This window comes from Apostichopus japonicus, chromosome 14 (assembly GCF_037975245.1).
Source record: "Apostichopus japonicus isolate 1M-3 chromosome 14, ASM3797524v1, whole genome shotgun sequence".
In the NCBI taxonomy this organism is placed as follows: Eukaryota; Metazoa; Echinodermata; class Holothuroidea; order Aspidochirotida; family Stichopodidae; genus Apostichopus; species Apostichopus japonicus.
This window is the reverse complement of record NC_092574.1, coordinates 10833969-10858854: the sequence shown is the minus strand read 5'-3', so window position 1 is coordinate 10858854 and position 24886 is coordinate 10833969. Positions and strand designations below refer to the sequence as shown.

Genomic DNA, 24886 nt, shown 5'->3' with positions numbered 1-24886 from the left:
CTCCTCTCCTCTCCTCTCCTCTCCTCTCCTCTCCTCTCCTCTCCTCTCCTCTCCTCTCCTCTCCTCTCCTCTCCTCTCCTCTCCTCTCCTCTCCTCTCCTCTCCTCTCCTCTCCTCTCCTCTCCTCTCCTCTCCTCTCCTCTCCTCTCCTCTCCTCTCCTCTCCTCTCCTCTCCTCTCCTCTCCTCTCCTCTCCTCTCCTCTCCTCTCCTCTCCTCTCCTCTCCTCTCCTCTCCTCTCCTCTCCTCTCCTCTCCTCTCCTCTCCTCTCCTCTCCTCTCCTCTCCTCTCCTCTCCTCTCCTCTCCTCTCCTCTCCTCTCCTCTCCTCTCCTCTCCTCTCCTCTCCTCTCCTCTCCTCTCCTCTCCTCTCCTCTCCTCTCCTCTCCTCTCCTCTCCTCTCCTCTCCTCTCCTCTCCTCTCCTCTCCTCTCCTCTCCTCTCCTCTCCTCTCCTCTCCTCTCCTCTCCTCTCCTCTCCTCTCCTCTCCTCTCCTCTCCTCTCCTCTCCTCTCCTCTCCTCTCCTCTCCTCTCCTCTCCTCTCCTCTCCTCTCCTCTCCTCTCCTCTCCTCTCCTCTCCTCTCCTCTCCTCTCCTCTCCTCTTCCCTCCTCTCCCCTCCTCTCCCCTCCTCTCCCCTCCTCTCCCCTCCTCTCCTCTCTCGTTCCTTTTAACTTCCTTCTTCTCCCTCACTCCCATGCCACCCCTTGCCCATGCCACCCCCCATTTGCAACTCCGCACCAAAGAAGTTGGAGAAGGACATTTAAATATAAATCCATACAGCTTGACTATGAGAGTAGATGGTACTATACATGTATGGAAAGAACACTTGAGGTTAAAAGGCCAATTCATTTTCCGATAGCTGGCTGGATTACCTCGGAACTTGTGCATTGTTTCCCTTTCATTTTAAAGCAGAACCCTTGATTGGTATGCGTAAACACGGTATCGAGTTCAGCGATCGATACATCTTGTCGTCGCCAACGAAGAGTGTACCCTCCGAAGTAATTACGTGGAACGTCCATTCTTGAGCACAGATGTCTGTACGGTCAATTTGTTTGCCAGACCCATTATTTATAAAGTGATGGAAATAGGTCAATTCTAATAGAATGAACCATCCTTATAGTTTATAACACTATTTACAAAACACTGTTACAAATTTACATGATTTAAGAAGCAGCATAAGAATAGATATGGCGCCCAACGAATGGAAAATAACTAGTTTTTAATTAAAAATGCCCACATATATTATATATATTTTTTTTTTAAAAACACACTTGCACAGCATTTAAAAGCAGAAAGGAGTCAACCGTTGGAATTAAACTCCATTTTGTTGTATCGGAAAAGAAATTCATAAACAGTACATGTGATAAAGAGTTGAATAAATTTTGCAATCATTTGTGAATGATTGTGCGTGCGACGACCATCTTTTAGTAAGAAGCAGAATCTCAACTAGTGTTTTTGATGTTATTGGAGGTTAAGCATGTTAAAGTATGTCAGCCTGAAAAAAAAAATCACAAGTGGTTTGAAGAAAGGCAATTGAAAATAATGTGACATGCTTCTTGCATAATATTTAAGTAGATTGTAGTCTGGCAGCAGTCATTGCATGAGACTCACTCCAAAATGTTTTTTTCCCCAATGAGTCTCTTTTCTGCTTTTTCTTCCTTTTCTCCTTTGCTGTCTTTTTCTGTGTGCTTTTGGGACACAAACGATCTTTATTCATAGGTAGGGGCACAGAAATATAGACTATTGAAGAGTCGTATGTGGTTAAAGAAAACTTCAAAAGCAACAATTTTCAGATTTGATGTCTCTTGCATAAAAGGAAGAAGGTTTTTTGCTGACATCTAAGCAAATTAAAACCTAAAAGTTTAGAGAGCTTAATGAAATCAGCAATTTGACTTAAAGTTAAATCCTTTTAAAAATTTTCCAGCCATTTGAACTTTAATTCACTGAACGCACCCCTGGGATAGTATGACTCTTGTGTGGGAATGTTCCAGCTTTTAATTCCAAAGAAAGGGAATTGAGAACTATTATAGGCTGAAAATCATAATGGCTTGACTACATGAAAGGAAAAAAAGACTGAGCTATCTATCGTCTGTAGCGGCCCGGCGGTGACTCGCCTCTTGAAAAGCGACCGGGCAAATCCGCTTAGTCTCGCTATATGCCAAAGATGATGTCACAGCTTGCACAAACCACTTTAAGGTTTCAATGGCAAACTCTATGGTGTCAACATGGGCCTGGGTATTCCCCTGGACAATGCACTGATTGTATATCAGTGTGGCTTGTGCAGCAGAACACTTGTGCCTGTCTGTGAGCTTTTGTGCTGATGCTTGGGGGGTAAGTAGCTATGGTCATCCAAGCATTGGATCAAGACTTGCTGGACAGTTTTGTGGGTTGTCAGGATCCCTGAGCATAACATGTTCCTTTGGTGACAGGTCTCTTGTATTCTGTATCCTTGTTTTGTGTTCTTACCCTAATTCTGCTTCCATCACCTCTTCTTCGCCCTATCATCCCCCTGTCCCTCCCCCTTCCCCTCCCCACAAGAAAAAAAGAAAGAAAGTAAAAGAAAGTTGCTAATTGTTGTATTAATGTCACAAGCAGCATTTTCTTTACCTGGGGTCTATTATGCTCCCCTTGGGGGTGGGAGCCAGAACTCCAGGGCAGGGGAATGGGCAGGGGGAAGAAGTTTTTGACTCCTTACAAGCAAGTTTGTTGTCCTACAAGATGTTTACATACATGTTTAATCTGATATGGTTTGGAGGGAATTGCTACTACTGTCAAAGTTTCTTCTTGATATATACAGGCCATCAGAGATCAGAAATAAAGGGTTGGATGGGGTGGGGGGGGGGAAGTAACGGGGAGAGAACTTGAGGATTTCGCCCGTGCGTAACTCGCCTGCAAGTTTGCCACTGTTGTTGTTGCCAGCATAACTTACATGGAACACATATATACATACAAATGTACAGTGGGGTTGATCTACATACCAGTATTGTGGAGAACTTTTGAATTTAGATCATCTGGGTTTCTAATAATTCGTTGAAAGAGAAAAGGTGAAAACAATTGCGAGGACAAATGTCAAGTACTGTTTGTATTCATCATCTGACGTGCATGCAAGCGTCCACTTAAAATGCAGAGTGAACATAATTTACAAATTGTGCATGTAATTAAGTTTTTCAAGCATGTTGTTTGTCTTCTCAAGATCATGCGGCCTGCAATGAACATTCTTTGCCGCTGAAGGCAAGAAGGAATCTGTGCGGTGGTGATGGCATGCATGCGTGTACGGATGTGTGCGTGTGTGGCGTGTATGTACGTGAAAATCTTGACTTTTATATAACTCCCCAAAAAAGGTCATGGTGGCTAAACTTCATCATATTTGTGAAGTGGTTGCAACTTAGTGAGTCATAATGCTCTGTCATTTTCATTGAGGCTCAAAGGTCACTTGAGGTCATCATAAACATGTGGAACTCTGAAGACCTTTTTCAACTTGTTAACCTCCAAACCCAAAGATTAGATGAACTCCATACTTATGGCATGTGGATCAAGCAATTACTGTGTGCAAGTTCCTGGTTATTTTGTGATATAGAGGTCAAAGGTCAACAGGTGGTCAAAATCTAAACAACACTCTTTGAAGATTTTGTTTTTTTCACCTTGTGCCACCTTACAATCCATCCCATATATACACTTGCTTAGTTATTGATTCATGATAGATCTCACTCTTACATTTAATGAAGAATCTTATTCTTCTCGTTGCAAAATGTCTAACAGACATTTTTTTAATTGCTGTCTTGTCTTTGTCATTAAAGTTCTGAATTAATTTGGTGGTAAAATTGTTTTGAGTTGAATTGTTTGTGGGAGTTTTGTTTGTTAGGTTTTGAAAATTTGGCGAAAGTAACATAATTCTATCGGCTGTACAGCAGCGTGGTTTGCAATTGTACACTTTCACATGGAGCAGAAATTACATCGGTACCGGTTGTGGGACTGGGATAGGAAAGAGAGGAGGGGATTGGTTGGTTTAGGTATGTACATGGACAGAGAGGTACAATTGGATCGGGGCCATACTTCACATAGACGGTGTTGGGGACGGTAAAGATGACAATTGAAATACTGTCCCCTAATTCGTAAGTTTGAAGTACATGCAGAGTGCTAAACAATGGAATCTTGGTACATGTTAGATAGTTTGTATGAAACACAGTTGTTTGTATTTTTTCTTTTTCAAAGTATTTTAGTAAAAGTTTAGTTTTACCATTCTAGTAAAGTCGTTAGAGTTTGGGATTTGGAAAGTTTCATTTGTTCTGTCAAAGGCAATGCGTGCCACCCCTGATAGGAAGGGGTTTGGGGGGGGGGAGGGTGACAAAATTACAGCCGGTCACACGATTCCATTTGGTTGCATGTGAAGACTAAAGTTTGCTGAACAATAAAAACAAGTACAAGATTGTGTCTGAAGGTAAATAAGGAATATTCATTATGACTGGAGGGCGATGTCTTTTAATACCATGTAAGACAAACTTCAATTCATACTATAATAGCTGCAAATATCTCATGATTTTCAGTTGGACTATGGAATTTTGGTTAATTAAAAACGTATACCTTTATCTTTCTCTTCTATGAAAATATATAGTATAATAAAAAAAGTACTGCCACACCCCTCCCCTACCCCCCCCCCCCATCTTGCAGAATTCAGTCCATGACACAGCTTGAAACTCAAGTATAAAATTATACCTTTTGTAATTTGTAATTTTGTTTCTTCGTATTTCTCTCGTCAGCCTGAAGAGTATCCGCTTACAGCGAGAGAAGAGAGATTTAATTCCTTCGCTTCTCTGAAGTATGACGGTCAGATCTACATGACAATGCAAGATTTCTTAGAGTCCATCGTAGACGAAGATCCGAGACGTGAGTCAGATAAATCAAGGCTTTATTATTATTCTCCATTTTCTTCCACTGCATGCGCACGTGTGTGAGGCAGGAAGTTTACCCAACATTTACACAAAACCAAAAAAAGAACAATAAACATTACATTCTAAGAATCAGGAGATTTGAGTGATGAACCATATTTTTTCTTTGGTTGAGATTTTCTCAGGAAACAGGAAATGAATGCGTACATATGTACTTAAATCTCCCCTCCATCCCTCACCTTATTTTCCCCTCCCCTTATTCTCCCCCCTCCCCCTCTTGTGTCATGCTATGAATGAGGATGTTTCAATGAGCTCAGTCATCAGATTTTCTTTGCTTCAGATTGACTTGAGTGTAACTCATTTGTGCAGGTTCCTTTCTCTTTCCTCTCTAAATTGTGTCCATTACCTGTCCACACCCCGCCCTCCCCCATCCCCACTTCACCATCCAAATCAGTTTCAAGTGTAATCAGATTAAACTTTTTTTTAACATGCAAGCTTCATGTTCATTTTTCCTTGCATATATGTTATAGAAAGTTTTACCCTGACATGGAAATAAATATTTTATTTCTAAGAATGGGCAGATGAGTCTGGTACTGGTCACATGATCTATTTGGTTTATGAATTCTCTCAGGAAACAGAAAACTCATTTGCACCTAAACCCACCTTCCTCCCCCATCTCATTCCCCTTGCCCTTGTTATATTCTGAGATAGAGGAAGGCTAGTCATTTTATGTTCTTTGATTCAGATTGACTCAAGCCCTTTCTCTTTCCAAGTTTTTCCTCATCACTACCCCCTCCCCCTCCTCCCTCCAACCAGGTTTAAGGATAATCAGAAATGTCCTTCTTGAACATGCTCAGCATGTCTGTGTGTATACCTGTGAGATGAAGAGATGGAAAGTCGACTTATTTGCGGCATAATATTTTATGTGGTTCAGATCTAGATCTTCATTTCTGTTGGACCCTAGTTCCCTTTTGCCTTCCATTCACACCCTCCTCCTCCCCCCCCCCCCCCTCGGGCAGTTTCAAGAGTGGTCTGAGATTCTTCTTGGAAGGTTGAGACAATGTGCTCTACAAATAGTTTTCTATTCAATAATTCCAGAAGTAGAGCTTGAACAAAGGTTCATAATTTGGAGGTGCGGTAAGATTTACTTCATAGCTCTTTTAGATAAATTGTTTCTATGGCTGGTCAAAGGTCATTTGAGGAAAACTAATGTCAAAGGCTCAAAACTGTCAACCACAGTGTAGTAGGAGACCTTAATTGCTGAACACATGTAGTCTGTAATGGTCAAGACATGAAGTTATTGTTTGCAATGCGGCAAGGCCTCTTTCTGGTTAAAATAATATGTTTAAAGTAACATGCATGCTATTGAAGGAGGGAGGGGGGGGGGGTGTGTAGGAGGGGATGGTGCACACTTTGAACAGTAGGCAAACCTAGAACAGACGCACAGAACGTTCATACACCCCAGTACATGGGATATATAGCAAATTTGTTAAGGCTGTTGTTTCGTTTAAGTTTTGCAGGGAGTAATTTAATCTCACATGGTTTAGCAGAATGTGACACAAAAATGGGCAAATTGCTCCACACATAGACAGACATGTGCAAAATCTGTGTTTGGCTCAGAACCATCACATTTCCATTATTTTATGGAAAAGCCAAATTTGTAAATGTCAGTAACTGAGCTATATATAAATGTGAGCATTAGAATGATCATATGGATTCAACTTTGTATAAATTGGTGGCAGCAGACTATTTCTCAATGAAACTATGTGGCACAGCTGTCAGGCTGCACTGCTGGGTTGAGATGCATGGCTGGCTACCTGCATGATAGACATGTAGGCTCAGTGAGTATCTTTGAAATCAAATCAAAGTAATTACTCATAGTATGTATGGTTCCTATGGAAACGTGAAGCACAGTGACTAAATATCAGTAAATTGTGGATCTTACATGAACACTGTAATTACTTTATGTTCTTTTTTGCAACAGATTAAAAAAAAAAACAATAAAAACAAAAAGGGGATTTTTCTAAACAAAAAGGAAGCAAAAAAAGTCCAAATGAAAAAAAAACATAGAAAATGTCAATAAGACGAAAAACAATTAATTTTTGCCTAATTACCTTATGACCTACATACTGGTAAACAGATCATGGTACAGTCATTGTCAATTATACATATCTATATAAATATATTATATGAAGGAAATTACATGTATCCACCATGTATGTACTTTTATGTGTAATATATAGATATATTACACATAAAAGTACATACATGGTGTACACATGTAATTTCCTTTGCTCACAAAGATGCCCAACTGATTTACAAGCTAGAATCAATTTTCGAGAGTCTCGGAGTAAAATTTCCCCCTCTCATCCCTTCCGTTCTGTAAACATTTCTCATCACTTTTCCAACTAGGAGGAGAAATGACGACAATGATGATATTTAGCCTCAGCGTCTCTCTCTCTATCGTAGACTGCAATAGCAGCAGCAGCAAGCAAGCAAGCACTTGGAGAAGAGGTCAACCCTGTTCAAATCCCAGGAATCTTGGCAAGCTGTTTTAATAAAATTGATCTCTTTTCGCAGGAAGGATAAACAAGGATGCCATCTTCAAAGGTAGAGGACTGCAGGGTGCTTCCCATAAATCAGTGTCTTCCCCTGAATATCAACCCTGGCTACCAAATCCATCTTATATAGGCCTATATGTGTGATCGCTTTATTGGAGGAGGTATAGATAGACTCACGAGAAAGTTTATCTTAACTGAAGCTCCCCTGAAAAGTCGCATCCAGCCTGATTCGTAGCGTTTTGCGGTTTTTTTGGGGGGTTCCTTGAACAATTAAAATGGTTTTCCCAGAGTCAAAGGTCGTTAGAAGTTTCCAAAGTTAAACTGTGATTTATAGACACTTGTATGTAGGTATATGATAGCTTTGCTGTACGTGCTATGCTGTAAAAACTGCTGTCTGATATGTGGTTCTACACTATAAAGTGCTTCTGTGATGATTGGCTAAAGTTGCCTTCTGCCATATAGACAGCTGCCAATTAAAGCTAACGTTACTTTATAAGCGTTAAGAATTCTTTTTATACCTCAATATGTTCTCCCAACCCCTTAATTCCCCACAGTAGTCTCAAGAGCATCATGTTTAAACATCTCAAAACTATATCGTAGAAGTGTGTGATAAATGGCAATTTGTTGTGTTTTGAATAGTTCTAATTTTTCCTGTAAAAGGTCCCCTAAATCTTTTTACCTCCCCCTCCCCTAAAACAGCCTATCTGTCCACCTGGTATTTGCTTTGGGCCCTGGTCCCCAAAAAGAGAAGTTTAGCATACAGTATATGCCAGTGATTCGTGACACTGTATTTGACTTTAATATTAAACACAAGATCTGATTGGCAGTGGTCTCTGGAGCACTGGTCCCATCAGTATAATGAATACCAAATATAGAAAAAAATATTCTGTAAAATATTGTGATAATTTTGATATAATGGACAGTTATCAGGTATTTACATAATTAAATTGAACTAGATTTAATGTTATGTAAATTAGGAGGAACTATATAAAGCTTTAAAATGTCCCACTCACAAATTTATTTAAAACTGCTTTGAGATATGTGTTTCCCTTGCGGACATGAAACTCATTCTTTCTCCCTTTTCGGCTCCAGTGCGTATTTTTCTATTTGTATTGAAGTCTGCTAACTTTAATAGAGGACTGCAGTTAAGGGGTCAGTGACTCATCATATTTTTGGCCCTATTGATGTTTGCATTACCTCATTTTTCAGTGTCAGGGTATATTCGCCTGCGTTTAGAAAAGAAGGTTTAGGAAGAAGCTCCCCATTACTGCTGTGAGCTAATTGATGGTTACATGCACCTCAGGGAAATTGTAGCCGAAATATATATCTTTAATCAAAACAGTTCAAAAAATGCCTCGTAGAATACTAAAGAATGCAAGGGTTTGCAATCAGCTAACAAAATATGCCTGAGAAAATATGTGGGGGGGGGGGGGAAACTCTCAACTATATATGCTCCTGCAAAAAGTCCTTTCCTCGTCTTAGAAAATATGTCTTTGCAACATGGCCTGATAGAAGGGCAAAAATTTATCAGATCGTTACGTGTGGTTCCTCACATTTTTGATTGGGAAAAGGTTTTTTTTCTACAGGGGTTAAAGGGATATAAAGGTGCCTGGAGTTGATTGCTGAACAACTATGATGGAAATGATACATCACATATATGGCATTGCAAAGCTACATGGATTTTTTATGTAACTTTGATGATGTTTTGTGAATGCAAAAATCTTGCAACAGCAGAGTGACATATTGATGTCGTCATGGCAACTGAGCTTAGAAAGTCAATTTTGTAATATATATTTCTTTGTAATATATTTAAATCGTTTAAATATTTGAACATTTTGATGAAATTCTGAATGAGGAAAGCGTTGACAGATCATCGAAAATATCAATTCAAGGATTAATCAACAGGAAGACTAAAATAAAGGATAGATAAAGCTTTTGAAGAATGCTAGATCTGTCAAGATGATGACATCACAGACTTCCTTTTGTTATGCAAATTCTAGGAGTAAGGGAGCTGCGTTTAGCCAGAAAGAACTATGATATTTAATCCATTATATATCTGCAGGAGTTACTGTAGGGACAGAAACAGATTTGAGATTTTCAACTAACAGTGTGGAAGATTTTTTTTCTCTTTTCTCAACATAAATTTGACATTGTGTGTCAGTGGATTAAATTCCCTTTAAACTGCTGTGTAATTACACAATATGGTTTATTGCAATAACTCTATTATGTTCTGACTAGATGCTTTGTATAATATTCACACACACAGTGGTGTGGGTAAATCTGCTTGATCTATTACTAACATAGTAATGTGGTTACGTTTAAAGGGGCAGTGTTTGGCACCGTTTTGGCATTTAACTATGATCATAGACAGACCACATATACAGTTTGATCTGAAATACAAAAGGAAGTGGCCAGATGTTACAAATTTTCATATTTGTCACCCCTGCTATGCAACCCAATAGCAATTGATAACATGCATCTTGACTGGAATATTTCCCAAATTAGCAGGCATCAGGCTAACGTCGGTAGGGGTCCTTTGTATAGAGAGATTTACAATAGGTCTAGAACGTGACAGAGCCGGCGGTCTCTTGATTATTTTTAGACAATGCAAATATTTCTGCAGCTTTTAGAGGAGACAAAACCAGATTATTCATATGCAGAGAGTCTATGAATATGCATTAGGGGTACTTACAAGTTGTAATAATGGAGACCTGTTTGCACTGCTCTTAAAATTTGCCACCCTGCCCCCTTTCTCTCCCATCATCCTCCATTTCTTTCCTTCCCCATTTGAATTTCCCAGTTCATTGCCTCCATATGTATGCTAAGTAGTAGAACTAGTGGTCATTTATATATCGAACATGTTCAACCAGAATTTTTTTTTATCATCATCTTTAAAGAGATTGTCATAGAAAATTAGCATCGTTTAACGTCATAAACAAGCGCTCGATCTCTTGGAATAACTTGGAAGGGGGATCAGAGCCTATAAAGCGAATAAATTATAGAGGGATATTACTAAGGTGTTTTAAGTGTTAAATATTATGCAGCATATACTTCTATAAAAGACATTGTTAATTGGTACAATTATGTTGCTGAAGATCTCAGTTCCTTTGCTCAACCGTACAAACTAACTGTAATCTACCGTTGATATCAAACCATGTAATATACTTGTCAACCTAACTCTGAATAAAATAAAGATCGCGCAGTCCACCCACTACCGATGGTTTTAATATATATGTAGTGTTTCCAGGTATAGTCTCAGTTAGATGAATTGCAAAAGGTAAACAGATATATTTGATTGTGTCGTCCAGATTTGCTTCAGATGCACAACGCTTCACAGGAGGGAGTTAGTGAAAGTATATACCACACAAATAGCATGCAGGCAACATCGGCACGATGGAGATATATGGCAGCTTGCCAAAAAATTGACCAAGATTTTAGTCGAATTATTTATGACTTAAAGCGAATACATGCATTTTGAAAAGGAAATAGATAAGATGATGTTTGATCGTATGTTTTTAATTATTTTTCATTATGTACCACCGGTGTTGTTCATGTATGAAATATGTCATTTGATGACTGAAAATGATAGTGATAGTTGTTAAAACTAACAGAAACGGCTTAAAAATGGTAAAATTAGCTCTGAATTTAAATATACAATAAAGATGGTAAGTCAGTGTTCCTTCGATCAGCTTTATCGAACGTCAGTTAGAACTTGAGCTAACTGTTACTGTCAGGGTAGGGCCTAGGTCTTAGTATAATATTAGTAGCCTAGTCAGTGATCTAGTTGTAATAAAATTACGTTATTAGGCCTAGTCGGAGAGATAGATTGTGAAGATGATTGACGGTCTGTGATACCAAGTGTAGTAATATAATGGGTGACCATAGACTACGTTCATCACACTTATTACTGTTGTCACTAGTCTGCTAGTTGCATCAACGATCAGCTGTTCTTCGAGCAAGGAGAGCTGAGACCTTCATTGGTTCTGAATATGCATTACAGTGCGTTCTCTCATTGGCTAGTTTAAATCAAGAGGCATGGCGTAACAGAATACGTGAATGATATCTGTCGTCATCAGATACTTTCGATCATTAATTTCTTAATTAATGAAACGTTTTATGCAAACTTAGCTTGGTGAAACCTCATTTTTCATGGTTTGTCAGATAAGCAGCATAAACTAAGTTCAAATGTTTAAAAAATGAACAGTTTCATGTATTTCCTAATTCGAAACGGACAGAATCACTTTAAGAATGTACACATGTGTAGAGGGAGCTCTGCATGTCTTGGCTTTATTTGGGGAAAAAGTCTCCCTCTCAATGCAACAGCAGTGACCTTGCTCTGTCCTTCAGCCATTAACTTGAACTTTTCTTACCTTTGGAGTCAGTGAAGAAGGTAGTAAAATGGGATATGGGATGGGGTTATAGGATGGGGTTATATCACAGGGTAGATTGTTGGATAGGGAAAGGTGATGAAGGGTTCCAACTTTCAAGCATTGACCTTAATCACCTTATAACTTTGAATGGTTCATGTGGCATCTGACTATGGTAGCTACTACAGGACTGATTCCAACTTTGCTGGGATGAAGCGCTCAGATGGTAGTGCAAATGTCTGTCCAGCTGGGATGGAAGATTTCCTCCCCCTCCTGCCTCTTCCCATCTCTTCCCCACTCATCCACCCTATCTCCACCTCTCATCTTCTCTCTCTTCCCCCACCTTCCCCCACCTTCCCCCACCTTCCCCCACTCTTCAAACTCTCTTATCCCATCTTCTACTCCATCTTCCCACTCAACCCCTACTCTCTCCCCCTCTCTTCCGCTGTTCCCCCCTCTTCACTCCCTCTCGTCCTCTCATCCTTTTTCTCATCCCCTCTGTTCCCTTCACATGCCTGTTCTCATACTCCCTCTCATCTCCTCTGTTCCCCTCCCATCCCCCTGTTCCCTCTCATTCCCTCTGCTCCATTCTTTTCCCCTCAGGCTTCCCCTCTCTCTCCTCTCTCCCCACTCCTAATTTCCCCTTCCCTCTTTCTCTCCCTTTCGTTTTTACCCCAAACAGGATGGAAGGAAATGAATTTACCACTCAGGTATGGTATATGGTATATTTCAGATAGCTTTGATAATTTGGGTCCCTCCCCCTCCCCCTGCCCCCTCCCCATTCACTTTAATTAGCAGTGATAAATCAGTAAAAAATCAGTGATATATATGTGTGAGTACAATTGTGAACGCCCAAAGTAATCTCACGCTGTATGTTTTAACATGTATTATGTTTTCCTGTTGATTTTATTTAACTGTTTTTTTTTCTTTATGAACTTTTTGATAGGGCCTGGTATTTTCCACATTATAAATTATGCCTGAGAGACAGAGTTCCAATGCCAAATAATATCGCAGTAATTTCATGGGCCTTTAAGGCATATTGGACTTCAATATCCCTCTGGCCTACCCTACATGGACACAGCTCAGTCTAAGTGAGGTTTTGATTATGACTCATGATCCTCAATTAATTAAACCAATTGTTTTTTCCTCTGGCCTCCACACTAACATAGATGAGAAAATGTTGTGCTCGGGTTTCATCATACATCCTTGAGATTTTTCCTCTGGCCTCCACACTAACATTGGTAAACAGAAAATTGGTCTTAAAATGCAATCTGCACTGAAAATTCAGATTCAAAGATATGTCACAAGCTTCGAGTAAACTTTTTAGCGTGTGATCCGTCGTTATATATTGATATGTTACTTTTATGCTCTTCTGATGCGTTCACCAAATTATCTAATTAATATGAGTTAATTAATTGTTTAAAATAATGTAATGAGAACTTTAACAATACAAAAAAATAAAAATTCTTCAAGCCTTTTCAACCTTAAGTCCTAATTCAATACTCAGTGCATGCTTAAACTGAACTAATCTGTGCATTTCACTTTGGTAAAACTTCAACCAAAAATATTGATATCATAAAAAAAAAACTAAACTAAAAAAAAGCTATTTTTAACAAGAATTATTAGTTACAGCACAATAGTAATTTTCTTTATTTCTTAATTGTGGTAATAACCATCTGACAACTGAGTGAAAAAGTACAAGATGGTGGTTTATATTCTTACTAAAAACACCCAGTGACAAGGTCAGTAGAATTAGCTATCTACAAACCCCCCCCGTAGATCATCTTTGCAGGACTGTGTGTAAAGTGCTATAATTATAGATTACCGTAATTGCATCCATTCGACGACCAATTTGCCTCATTCTATTGTACAAACAACAGAGATCAGAAGACATCGTCGTCATCGTCATCGGTTTTTCCCAGTCTCGGAATCAATCGACGACGACGACGACGCTACTGCCCAATCTCGGTTGCAGGCACTGTTCTGGAGGCGTATCTTCACAGTTTACACACGGCTGGTGAAGTTCACTTGACCCTATAACTATAATATGCCACTACCAGTGTACTTCTACGGATAGATGTATAGCTATTTGGTATTATAACACAGTCTGGGCTGGTCTACTAAGCTGTCATATTCAATATCTCGACTGGAATAGACCAGCCCCTGGGATGCTAATTTGCTGGTTGAATGTTTTAGTGGAAAGAAGATATCGCTGGAGGGTATACGAGGGGGCTGGCGAGATAGTTTCTCAGTAGGGGCCTGGGCTCAAGACCGTCCTCGGCTGATCTCCATTGGAACTGGCATTTTTATCCCTCAGTATTTTATTCGACTGCAGAGAGTCAGTTGGATGAAACCTGCTGGAAAACGTGGGATAAATGCTCTGCCCGAAAGATAATTGGTTGATATATAGAAAGACTGTGGTTTCAAGCTCGCAGGGCAGATTGAAAAATGTAGGCCTTTTACATTTCGGGGTATTTGTTTTAGTAATTCACTGTCTGAATATTTCTAGGGCTATGAACACATTGCAATCAACCATTATGAGGATCATATTATGGCCGCATGGATACGATACATGCATATGGCCGGCATGGTACGTCTCGTGTGTATTTGCTGCTGTTTTGGTTAATATTCTTCCTCTGCTTTTAATAATACAGCTAGGAGCCTCTTTGGGAGCCTCTTGGGAGCATATATGAACTCCATGTCTACTCCATGTCTTCTCCATGCATGATCTCTTCCAAAAAAAAGAATGTCCGTACTGTAGGCCAGATATTATATCGATGCCAAAAAAAAAAAGGGGGCAAAATAAGAAAACGAAAAGAAGATGTAGGGATTAAATGCGTTCACAGATTTTGATTTCTCTCACTACCTGCTATCCTTGTTTTCCCTGCGGCTCACTCTAGCTAAGTGATGGTATACGGCTGTTCTTTGAGGATGGTGGTGCAGCTCACTATACAATGTACTACATGTTCTCTCAGTCTGAAAACTATGGAATGTGGCTTAACTAGGAGGCTGGATTTCTTTAAATCGGTAAATGACTTAAACATCTGGAGCAGTTTCAAAAGAATGACAAAAATTTATGAAAGGTCTCACTATATGATCTTTTTGTTATATATGTGTATGAATATCTATATATATATGTAGTTCTCGATATAATATACTAGGGTTGCAACTAGTATATTATGTTGAGAAATTTTGCATCTTCAAGTGGGCAAGTCGAATCGTGATGGTGGGGGAGGGGGGAGAAGCGGGATAGGAGACTCTCTCAAAGCTTCAAACATTTTTGAATATGATTTTAAGTATACATACCCAGCTGTATTACACAGTAATAAATTATCATAAATGTGTTAATTGTTGAGGTGGAATGGAAGGGAAAGGGGGAGGGGGGAAGGTATGGGAGCTTTTCATAGATGTGACAATTCCATGTGGCGCAGGTACAGGCATTGGCAGCATTTACTTTTAGGAATTACTTTAAGTGAAAGAATGTGGTTGGCAATTATTGCTTTTAATTGAGGGCAAGGAAGGGCAAGGATTGAAAATAATCTGGGGAGGATGGAATGGTAGCATTAATTCAATTAAAAGAAATGGGGCAGTAGTTGTCCCCTGCCTGTAGTGGCAACAGTCAATTCAAAAGAAAGAATAAGAAAGAAAAAAACAAGATAAACACTGATGGGTAAGGGGGGGGGGGGTGGGGAGAGGACTACAGGTTGGAAGAAGCTACTGTTGTTTTAAAAATGGTTAACATAATTTTTAAACAGGCAATTTTTAATCATAAAGGTTCTAGGTGTTATCCATAATTATCCAGTTTATTTTATTATGTAAGGTATTTCTCATTATTCCTAGATATTCCTATAATAACATAGTTCCTATACACATACAGCTACTCCATTTATCTCTGACACTCTATATATCAGATAATGATCCTATTTTATCATTTTCTCACAACAATTTCCATTATATGGCAGAATTGTATAATGTCCGAATTAAGTTTTTCCAGCAATGTTTTTTTCTCTGTTCATATACCATGTAGGTTTTCACATAGTAGTTATAACCATGCCTTATAGTTATGTATTTAAATTGTATATCACTTCCCTGTCTCCCCACAATGGCTGCACTCTTGCTCTACCATGTTAAGAGCTCCTTTAGCAGTCGCTTCCATCCTATAGACTGTATAGCGCATACGGTATCAAGTATCTCTTTCATGGCAGATAGTAATTACGGTCATCCATCTCAGTAGCTGAATTTTTTTTTTGCAGTAATGAAACATGTACTTTATAGTTATTAAGATGCTGTTGTTAGTCTGTTCCAGTTTCCCTTAAATGTAAACTAGTATAAAACCAATCATTTATACACTGAGCATGTTAACACACTTATTCTTAAGAGATAGAATTCATGCTCTGTGAGTGTCCACCAAATGACAATCTTTTTCAGGAATGATTTCCAATCTTCTCCCAACAGTGAATTTTAGCAAATTTTTGTAGCGCTTACAAGAGTGGAATGGAACCCACAAGTGTCAGAACTCAAAAAAAAAAAAAATATGTCACTCTGTGAAAATTAAAAGTGACAAAATTTCAGTCTATTAAAGAGGGAAATTCTTGAAACGATATTGGACACATCTTAAGGGACTAAACTCTCACCACACTCTTTAACAGAATAAATAGAGAGTGCGTCACTTCAAAGATATCCAGAATTTGGCTGTTTTAATACCCGCTGTCCATCTCGGAGGGTTCGGCAAATTGGCGTTAATGAAATGTGTCAATGTGCGTGCTCATCACAGCCACTTCCTGCAACATTTTTTAAGTGGGTTGATGGGTTTTGGCAGACGAGGAGGAGGAGCGTCTCTCCTCGAGAGTGCCGACCCCGAAATCTAAAGACTGGTTTGTCAATCAGCATGAACGCTTTGTGCTGTGGGGATGTGCCGGTGACATCATGTTTGTTCAGCCAGCATGTCCCATTCACACTCTCAACTCACCCCCTTAGACCACAAAAGTGCCGACAGTCGACCAAGTTTATTATCATTCCCAGCCGAGGCTGGAAGCTTTTTCATGATGCAGCCTGCATCCAACCAGCATCCCGCCAAGGACCTAGGGCAATGTTTTTCTTAGATAAAACCCAAGTCTTTTACTAAATATACCAAACTTGACTCTTATACTTGACATTTTAAGGATAATATCACTTTTAACAGTGAGGAAAATATTAATCTATTTTTTTTTCTCTGTAAACATGACCGATCTAGGCAGTACCTGAGCTAAAAGTCTGTCTCTGTTAAATAACTGTGGTTTAAAGTTTATTCTTGGGGCATGTTGACTTAGAGATGATTGCATGTTTGGGACTATACATGGCCAATTTTCCTCCTTTTGATATCTCCTCAATAAATACACTGTACCACATTATCGGAATGTGTTTCTGATAGGCCAGGAAAACATGATTTTTCGTTCCCGCGACAGATATGAATAATTGAGCCTGTCACTGGGAATTGGGATGATAAAAGTTTTAACAAAACGGAAAGGTTGTAAAAATTGGGTGAAGATTAATTAGATGTGAAGTGTGCAAACTTGAAGCTGAGTTATCTATCAAATATTTGTTCTTTATAAACTCAGTTCCAATTTTGTCAACTTGACTCAAATATACGGGATTAGGCACCGAGAGTGGGATCAGTAACACAAGTCAAATTGCTTTTGAATTTGACCGATGCTTGGAGAGGATGGTAGCAATCATTGTCCAATCAATTCGGTCAATGCTTAAATATGTTTCTCTGAACCTATGTACAATTTTGTAGTTTGAACATTGAACAAATTTCAGTTCAATGATTGTTAATTAACATATATCGTCTTATAACTGTTTTTATTACAAGCTGACTTGAAATTAATCACCCAAGATCAATATGGGGATTTTTTTTATCAGTCCAATTCAACTTTATTTCAACCAACAATGTGCAACGAATTTACAGTGATGTGTTCAGGCAAGAGACTTAAAACATGGTAAATCCTTGAGGGGATTACACAAGGAAGCTACAGAAAGCTTGTGTGTCGGTATCCCCTTTACAAGAAAAAGAAAAAATGCTCAGGACTGTAAAAAAGCAATACGGATAGCGCCCTGTTGCCAGCAGCTTTTCCAGATAGTGGGTAAAGCGTAAATAAATAGGAGGTAAGTTTCGGAGCTACTAGACTCCTAAAACCAGGTGAGTGTTGTGGATCCTTCAGATGATAGTTAGTCTTCTATTTATATTCCCTAGATATCAAAAAGGTCAATTCAACTTTATAGACAAACACTTATAATTAATCACTGCAGGAGGGGAGGGGGGGGGGGGAATTATCTTAGGATGATCGCATATTAATGAAGCACATTGAATTTTCTGTGGTTAACATTGATAGATACTTGATCATCAATGGAAAGATATGAGATATCTGAAAACTGAATCTGTTTGTTTAATCCTTGAATCCAAAATGGCACCCGAGGAACACATAAATTTGGGCAAAAACATTCAAAGGTTTGTAAAAGCAAAAAAATGTAAAAGATAAGGCATTAAATTTGTTCATACAATGATAAATACCATTGAGAGATAGGTTGGGCCTTTGGGGAACAATATGTTACTATGCCCCCTCCCACCCCTTTCCTTCTTAAGGCTTTAATTTTTACGGAAGTATAAATTATGAAAAAAAGGATAGATTATTGATTACTTCATGAATCCCAGAGCCCCTTAAGTGACCCTTGACCCCGGGTCACTGTATCTACCTGATCCTTCCGTACCTCCCACCCGACAGGTCATCGAGTGTGGGACACAAAATTTTACTGAATTGAACAGAATAGTGTAAAATCTTCTAAGGAGTGGTTGATTCAAGTAGATCTTCAGGTTAAGATTGATATATATTATATTACACAGCTTGGTCAAAGTTAAAACTACCCAACACAAACTGTTACATATGTTTGAGTGATTTCAAATTTTGCCTTTGTTGGGACAGTTCTTTATTGTTTTATACAACTAATACATTTTGGGAGTCTCGCTTTAGTTTCATCTTTTGTGTGAAATCACCACTTTCAGAACCTTTTAAAATAGAACTTTTAAAAGCTCTGTTTTGGCGATAACAGTGTTTTTTGCTCTACACTTGCTTAATACAATCGCTTCAAATTCACCCTGTGGGCAACTCACTTGTAGTATTTACTGAGATCCATATCAGGAAGGGAAAAGATTTGTGGTGACTTCTTCTTAGGCTTACAAGTTTGTCATAACAGGCTTTATAAGTCCCCACGGAATCCCCATAATGGTTGCAAATTGGACAATTTGTACCTTTTATGCTCTCAGTCGGTGGATTTGTGAGCTCAAACTTGTCAGTCTGAGGAGGAACTGGAGAGATGCATTGGGATTCTTAGAAAAGAGGTTAACAAATTTTTGTTCCTTTGTTACTCCTAAATGGATTATTATGATTTCCCTCTCTGTATTGATAGTGGTGGTTTTGGGTCGGACACGATCTAGGCAGAATTATAACCCCATTCGTGGTTTTGTGTTATTTATTGAATATTTTTTATTGTAAAAGAATCTGAAGACATATTTCTTACCACATGTGTGTTTGTTTTCTCTACCACACCTAGTCTTAACAAGTTCTGTATATATATATATATATATATATATATATATATATATATATATATATATATATATATATATATATAGATATATATATGTGTGTGTACATGTATGGAGGCTGGAAGTTTTATCACTGTTCTGGATTTTCCAACTCACTACGATTTCAATTATTTATGTATCCCTTTAATTTGCTGGTGGAAATATGAGCTTAACAAGATTTTTGATTGGTAACAATTCCTAAAAAGGGGGGAAATGAACTCTAAGATAGTAAAGTCATAGACTTGAAGTTGTGGATCCCTCTGGGATGATTTTGTACTGGTATGGTTTCTTTATTGCTTATAATGAGAGTACATTTCTCCTTTGGTGTAGGTGTAGATCAGGTTATTATATGGGAGGTGTATTTTGTAGCTATGATTGATTGTATATACTTACTCAAGTTTCATTCTTTTTTTTACTTGTTTAGGTGTTAAACTGAGGATGTTAGTTTCAACACTAAAGTCTGTAAGTTGTGATAACCTCGGTATCAATGGCTGTTAAAGGGGTATACCCTCCGATGACCTTTCTGATTGTCTTTTTACTTGGAGAAGTATGAGTTTGCAAATAAAGGGAGAGTATTATATCCCAGACATGTTCAGCTAGAAAATATTCAAAAAGAGAGAGAAAAATACAAAAAGGTGACAACAGACGTATCTATGTGATGTAAATTAATCTGCAGTTTAGACTGCACATGATTATGTCTTGACTGTGCTGGTCTTCACTGTGGGTCTTGGATGTGATGTGAATGTCATGTAAATGGCCATGTGGTAGAATGGTGGATTGGTCTATGTGTTTCACCAATAGGTATGTCTAGTCTATATCATATGTGTTGTCCATGTGTTCCTCACCTATATGTGTCACCTATATGTGTCACCTTTATGTCTGTCCCCTATATCTTTGTCACTTGTGTGTCGCCGATGTGTGGACATCACATGTCACCTATATGTCAGTATGTGTGTCAGCTATGTGTGTCTTACCTATATGTGTGTCGTCTATATCGGTGTGTTGTTTATATTATGTGTGTTGCCCATGTGTCCGTCACCTATATATGCGTGTCACCGTTATGTTTGTCCCCCATACTGTATGTGTTGCCGATGTGTGGTGATCATATGACACCTATACATATAAACAGTGTGTTTGTCACCAAATTGTTTCTTGACTTACAATTGACTTGTTCAATGAACAATGCACTCTGAGTTTTTATTAGGTTAACAGGGGCAACCTTGCTGAAATATTACTAATTGTTTTAACACTCCCCTCTCCTGCCCCCCCACCCCCGCTTTCTTTTTTCTCCCATCCCTCACTGGATGAACCATAGTAACTTGCTTCATATGACAAGTATGCATGATAAATTACGCATGTCTGATTGACAACTGAGTACTTTCCTTGCTCACTTGGTGCTCCAGGATATGGCATGGCTAGTGGGGGGAGGGGGGGGGGGTGTATGCCCCAACCAATAGATCTACATATAGTCATTAGTACTTTGATGTGATGAGGGGCAGCTTAGGTCTGTAGGTCTATATTTTTAAACTAAAAGTGTTGATGTATATCAAAACTATTTTTTATATAAAATGTGGATTTAGTAGCCATGATCGAATGGTTCTGCTTTAAACCGGACCCAATTTTAAGCTCACATCATTTACTTACATGTCTTCACATCTAAACTGCACTACATTCATAGACTACCCACCCCCTTCCCCCCCCCCCCGATCTTTAACACCAGCTACATATCCCCAAAAGTGCAAAAACATCTGTTATCTATATACTGACTATCGGCATCATATAAAATGTCACCTGCCAGCGTTTTAGCTTAGATATAAAACAGTTTCTTCCCTCTCAAGTGGTAATAGATATTGTCTACAGGTAACATAAGTATCGTTGTGCTATAAGACCAAACTTGCTAGCACATTTTGGAGGTTAACTCTTTTGATTGAGATATATACCAAAGAATTAATCTGGCATAAAATGTTTTTCTTTTAAACAATAGAGGTGTTTCCAAGTTTTAGGTCATGATGATAAACTGGGTTAGCCATCTTCTGTTACCCTGACCTCTCAGTGAACTACTCTGAACATATCAATTATGGAGATGAAAATATTAGGAAAGATTGGGAAGGAGGAATATGTGATCAGAGAGGAAAAAAAGCATATATTCCAGGATGCGCTTTGAGGTGATAATGGATAATGGTTTTTACGTGTCTGTTTTTTGGAGGAACATCATGGTGAGAAGATGTGACTGGAGACACTAACGAAGGATGGCCGGATGCACCGTTAACATATTATTAATTACTGTAAATGTGTGACCGACATGTATGTGCATTAGGCCACAGGGTTATATAAAATAAAATTAAAGGAAATTGGTAGGCACAAATTAATATAAATATATATATTTATATACTACAACAAAGTTGAATATTTTTTGGGCTCTTATTAGTTTGGATAATGAATGATCTCAAGGGGTGGCTCAGCAAATGAGGAAAGTGGGAGGGGGGGGGGAGGGGTGGTTATAAAACGTTACTAATTGTTGGAAGTTTTGGTTTGATCAGAGTGCATTTAGTAACAGGAGACAGGTAAGTATTGTCAACTACCCAAACCTGATTTAGATTTTTGGTTTTCAGTGGCATTATCAGTTTTGTGAGAAATAATACCCTTTTTATATACATACATCAGAGGCTAATCAAACAAAGTGGCTGGTCTTCCCTAGTCTATAACTAGCAGACAAGCCATTAGACCGTCAAATGCTCGGATAGTCATAGAAATATTAATATACTATTATAGAAAAAAGATGAAATGAAGTCCCAGCTTATCTAAGGTTTTATCAAAAGGAGGTATAATATTACCTTAAAATAACTAAACCTATAGAGATTCAGATTGACTTTTCACCAGCTCTGGCAATAAATAGTTGTCTTTCTCAGACTTAGTAGAACACCACATTGTCTGCTACTGCTCATGCATATTCATCATAGTAACTTCGCTTGTCCTTTGACATCCATTGTTTTGCTGACTCAGATCTAGTCATCCTTATTCCCACCCACTCACCCTTCCCCCTCCCCCCCTCTTTCCTCTCCTTGAAATAATATGATTGTTTGGTGTCTTTCTGCCATTTCATGGAGATTGAGACAGCTTGTCTACCCCGAAACTTCTCAAAAAGACGTATAAATCATAAATCAGAATTAACAACCAAAGGAGAAGGACACAGTCTGTCAAATCACAGTTTATTTTGAAAAAGAGAAAACGAGTGAAAACTAATAAAGTGGGCTTCTTTTTCTTGGAAATCCATTCCTTTCAAGTACCAGCACTGTCATGATGGGCTTCCTGTTGGTTGGGATGTTAGATTCCCGTCTCAAGAGACTTCTTCCAGTAGTGGTAACTTTAGTCAATTCTAATTTTTTGTATTAATGTACAAGATTGTACTCGGTTGGATGAGTGGGAGTTATGACGTTAATTGAATCGGGTAATTAAAGAAATAAACGTGGTAAATTAACCGTGGATTAAGGGACTGTTATGACAGAAATATTTACAATTACAAGCAAAAACAATAACTATTCTTTTGTTTTGAAAGATGATCCTTGAAAGTACATGAGTGGGAGTGTGATATAAATATGAGATCATCGTCTTAATCATTAGATAAAGTTTAAAAAAGTTTACATAATAAGACAGAAATAACATTCAGATGAATGCATGCGTGGGAGGTGTGTGGTGAAAATTGTGAGTCATAAACTTATGTACAGACAGCCACAGGGTAGATAAATTTACATAACAAGCAATCCCCAACCTCCTCCATTCCCTCCCCCCCCCCTCCACCCAACCTGCCCTGCCTGCCCCTCAAAGCAAAAGAGTTCAAGCTTTGAGAAAGGATGTGACCCTATGTTGTATGGTTTTCAGTAAACGTTAATAATTGTCAGATTTGTACATTTTAAGATTGTATCGCCAATGGGGGCAGTGGCACTTAAGAATACCCCATGTACAAATAGCACTGCATGGGTACACCCCCCCCCCCCCCCCGGCTGTATGCCCTAATTTGTCAAGGAATTCCTTCTCCCCAATTAAAAGAGTTATTACAGTATTATAAAGAATATTACACCAGGGGAGGCATAATTATTGTGCCATTTGTTAGGTTACTAAAATATCATCTCAATATCTCGCCCTAAATATATGTTAATATCAGGGCTAGCGTAATTGCGACAGTAAAACCATGCGGGGCAGTTGTCACTCTCTTTAAGGGCTGGTTGCGTCCCTTCCTCATTTCAGGAAATAGTAAGAATTTTATTGGTCGCCTGTGATGTCATCATGGTGCACATTGTCCCTAAAAGCTATTCTTCTCTTCTATGATCTTGCCACGGTTGATTTGTCTTTGATATTTGATGCTTATGTTTGTTTACTTAGCTGTCAATGTTGTGTGAAGTCAATAGCGTAATCAAAGCTTTTTCTTGGAAAAACGTTATTTTCCTTTGGAGCATAAATGATTTATATGTTTTCGTCAAGTTATCTCCCTCACTTACCTGTCTCCTCGCAATTTACCTAAGCACTCTTGCTCTGGGGTGTCTATAGCCAACCGGTAACCTTTTAACATAGAGGGCACTAGAGTGTTTGAAAGGTAGACAGAGATTGCTGAGGTTAATCGTAAGCTTGTCTCTCGTATTTAATATCCAATCCTGGAATACAGTTCAACTCATTTAACATGAGAATTAACTCACTCTGCTGTTGCCAGATAAATATTCATGAAAGTTGAAATAAACTTCAAAACAATAGTCAATTTGTGATATAAGCATGCTATCAGGATGTGGTTTATATATACCTACTAGTCCAGGTTTACACCTACTTGTGCAGGGTTTATACCTACTAGTGTAGGTTTATACCTACTAGTGCAGGTTTATACCTACAGGTGCAGGGTTTACACCTACTAGTGCAGAAGTTCACACCTACTTGTGCAGGTTTATACCTACTAGTGCATGTTTATACCTACCAGTGCAGGTTTACACCGACTAGTGCAGGTTTATACCTACCAGTGCAGGTTTATATCTACTAGTGCAGGTTTACACCTATTAGTGCAGGTTTACACCTACTAGTCCAGGTTTATACCTTACAGTGCAGGTTTATACCTACCAGTGCAGGTTTATACCTAGTGCAGAAGTATACATCTACTAGTGCAGGTTTATACCTACCAGTGCAGGTTTACACCTATGGATGCAGGGTTTACACCTACTAGTGCAGGTTTATACCTACTAGTGCAGAAGTTTACACCTACAAGTGCAGAAGTTTACACCTACCAGTGCAGGTTTATACCTACCAGTGCAGGTTTATACCTACCAGTGCAGGTTTATACCTACCAGTGCAGGTTTATACCTACTAGTGCAGGTTTATACCTACTAGTGCAGAAGTTTACACCTACTAGTGCAGGAGTTTACACCTACTAGTGCAGGTTTATACCTACCAGTGCAGGTTTATACCTATTAATGCAG

At 38.7% G+C, this 24886-nt stretch overlaps 1 protein-coding gene across 7 annotated transcripts in view; it reads left to right on the top strand.

The window, feature by feature from the left end:
- Positions 1–24886, top strand: part of LOC139980366 (calcium uptake protein 3, mitochondrial-like) — a 118195-nt gene that overhangs the window by 47740 nt on the left and 45569 nt on the right. For all 7 annotated transcript variants that reach the window (XM_071991998.1, XM_071991997.1, XM_071991995.1 and 4 more), the window contains exon 2: positions 4753–4879. In XM_071991998.1, coding sequence (XP_071848099.1) covers positions 4753–4879 — 127 coding nt within the window. The remainder of the gene's footprint in view (positions 1–4752; positions 4880–24886) is intronic.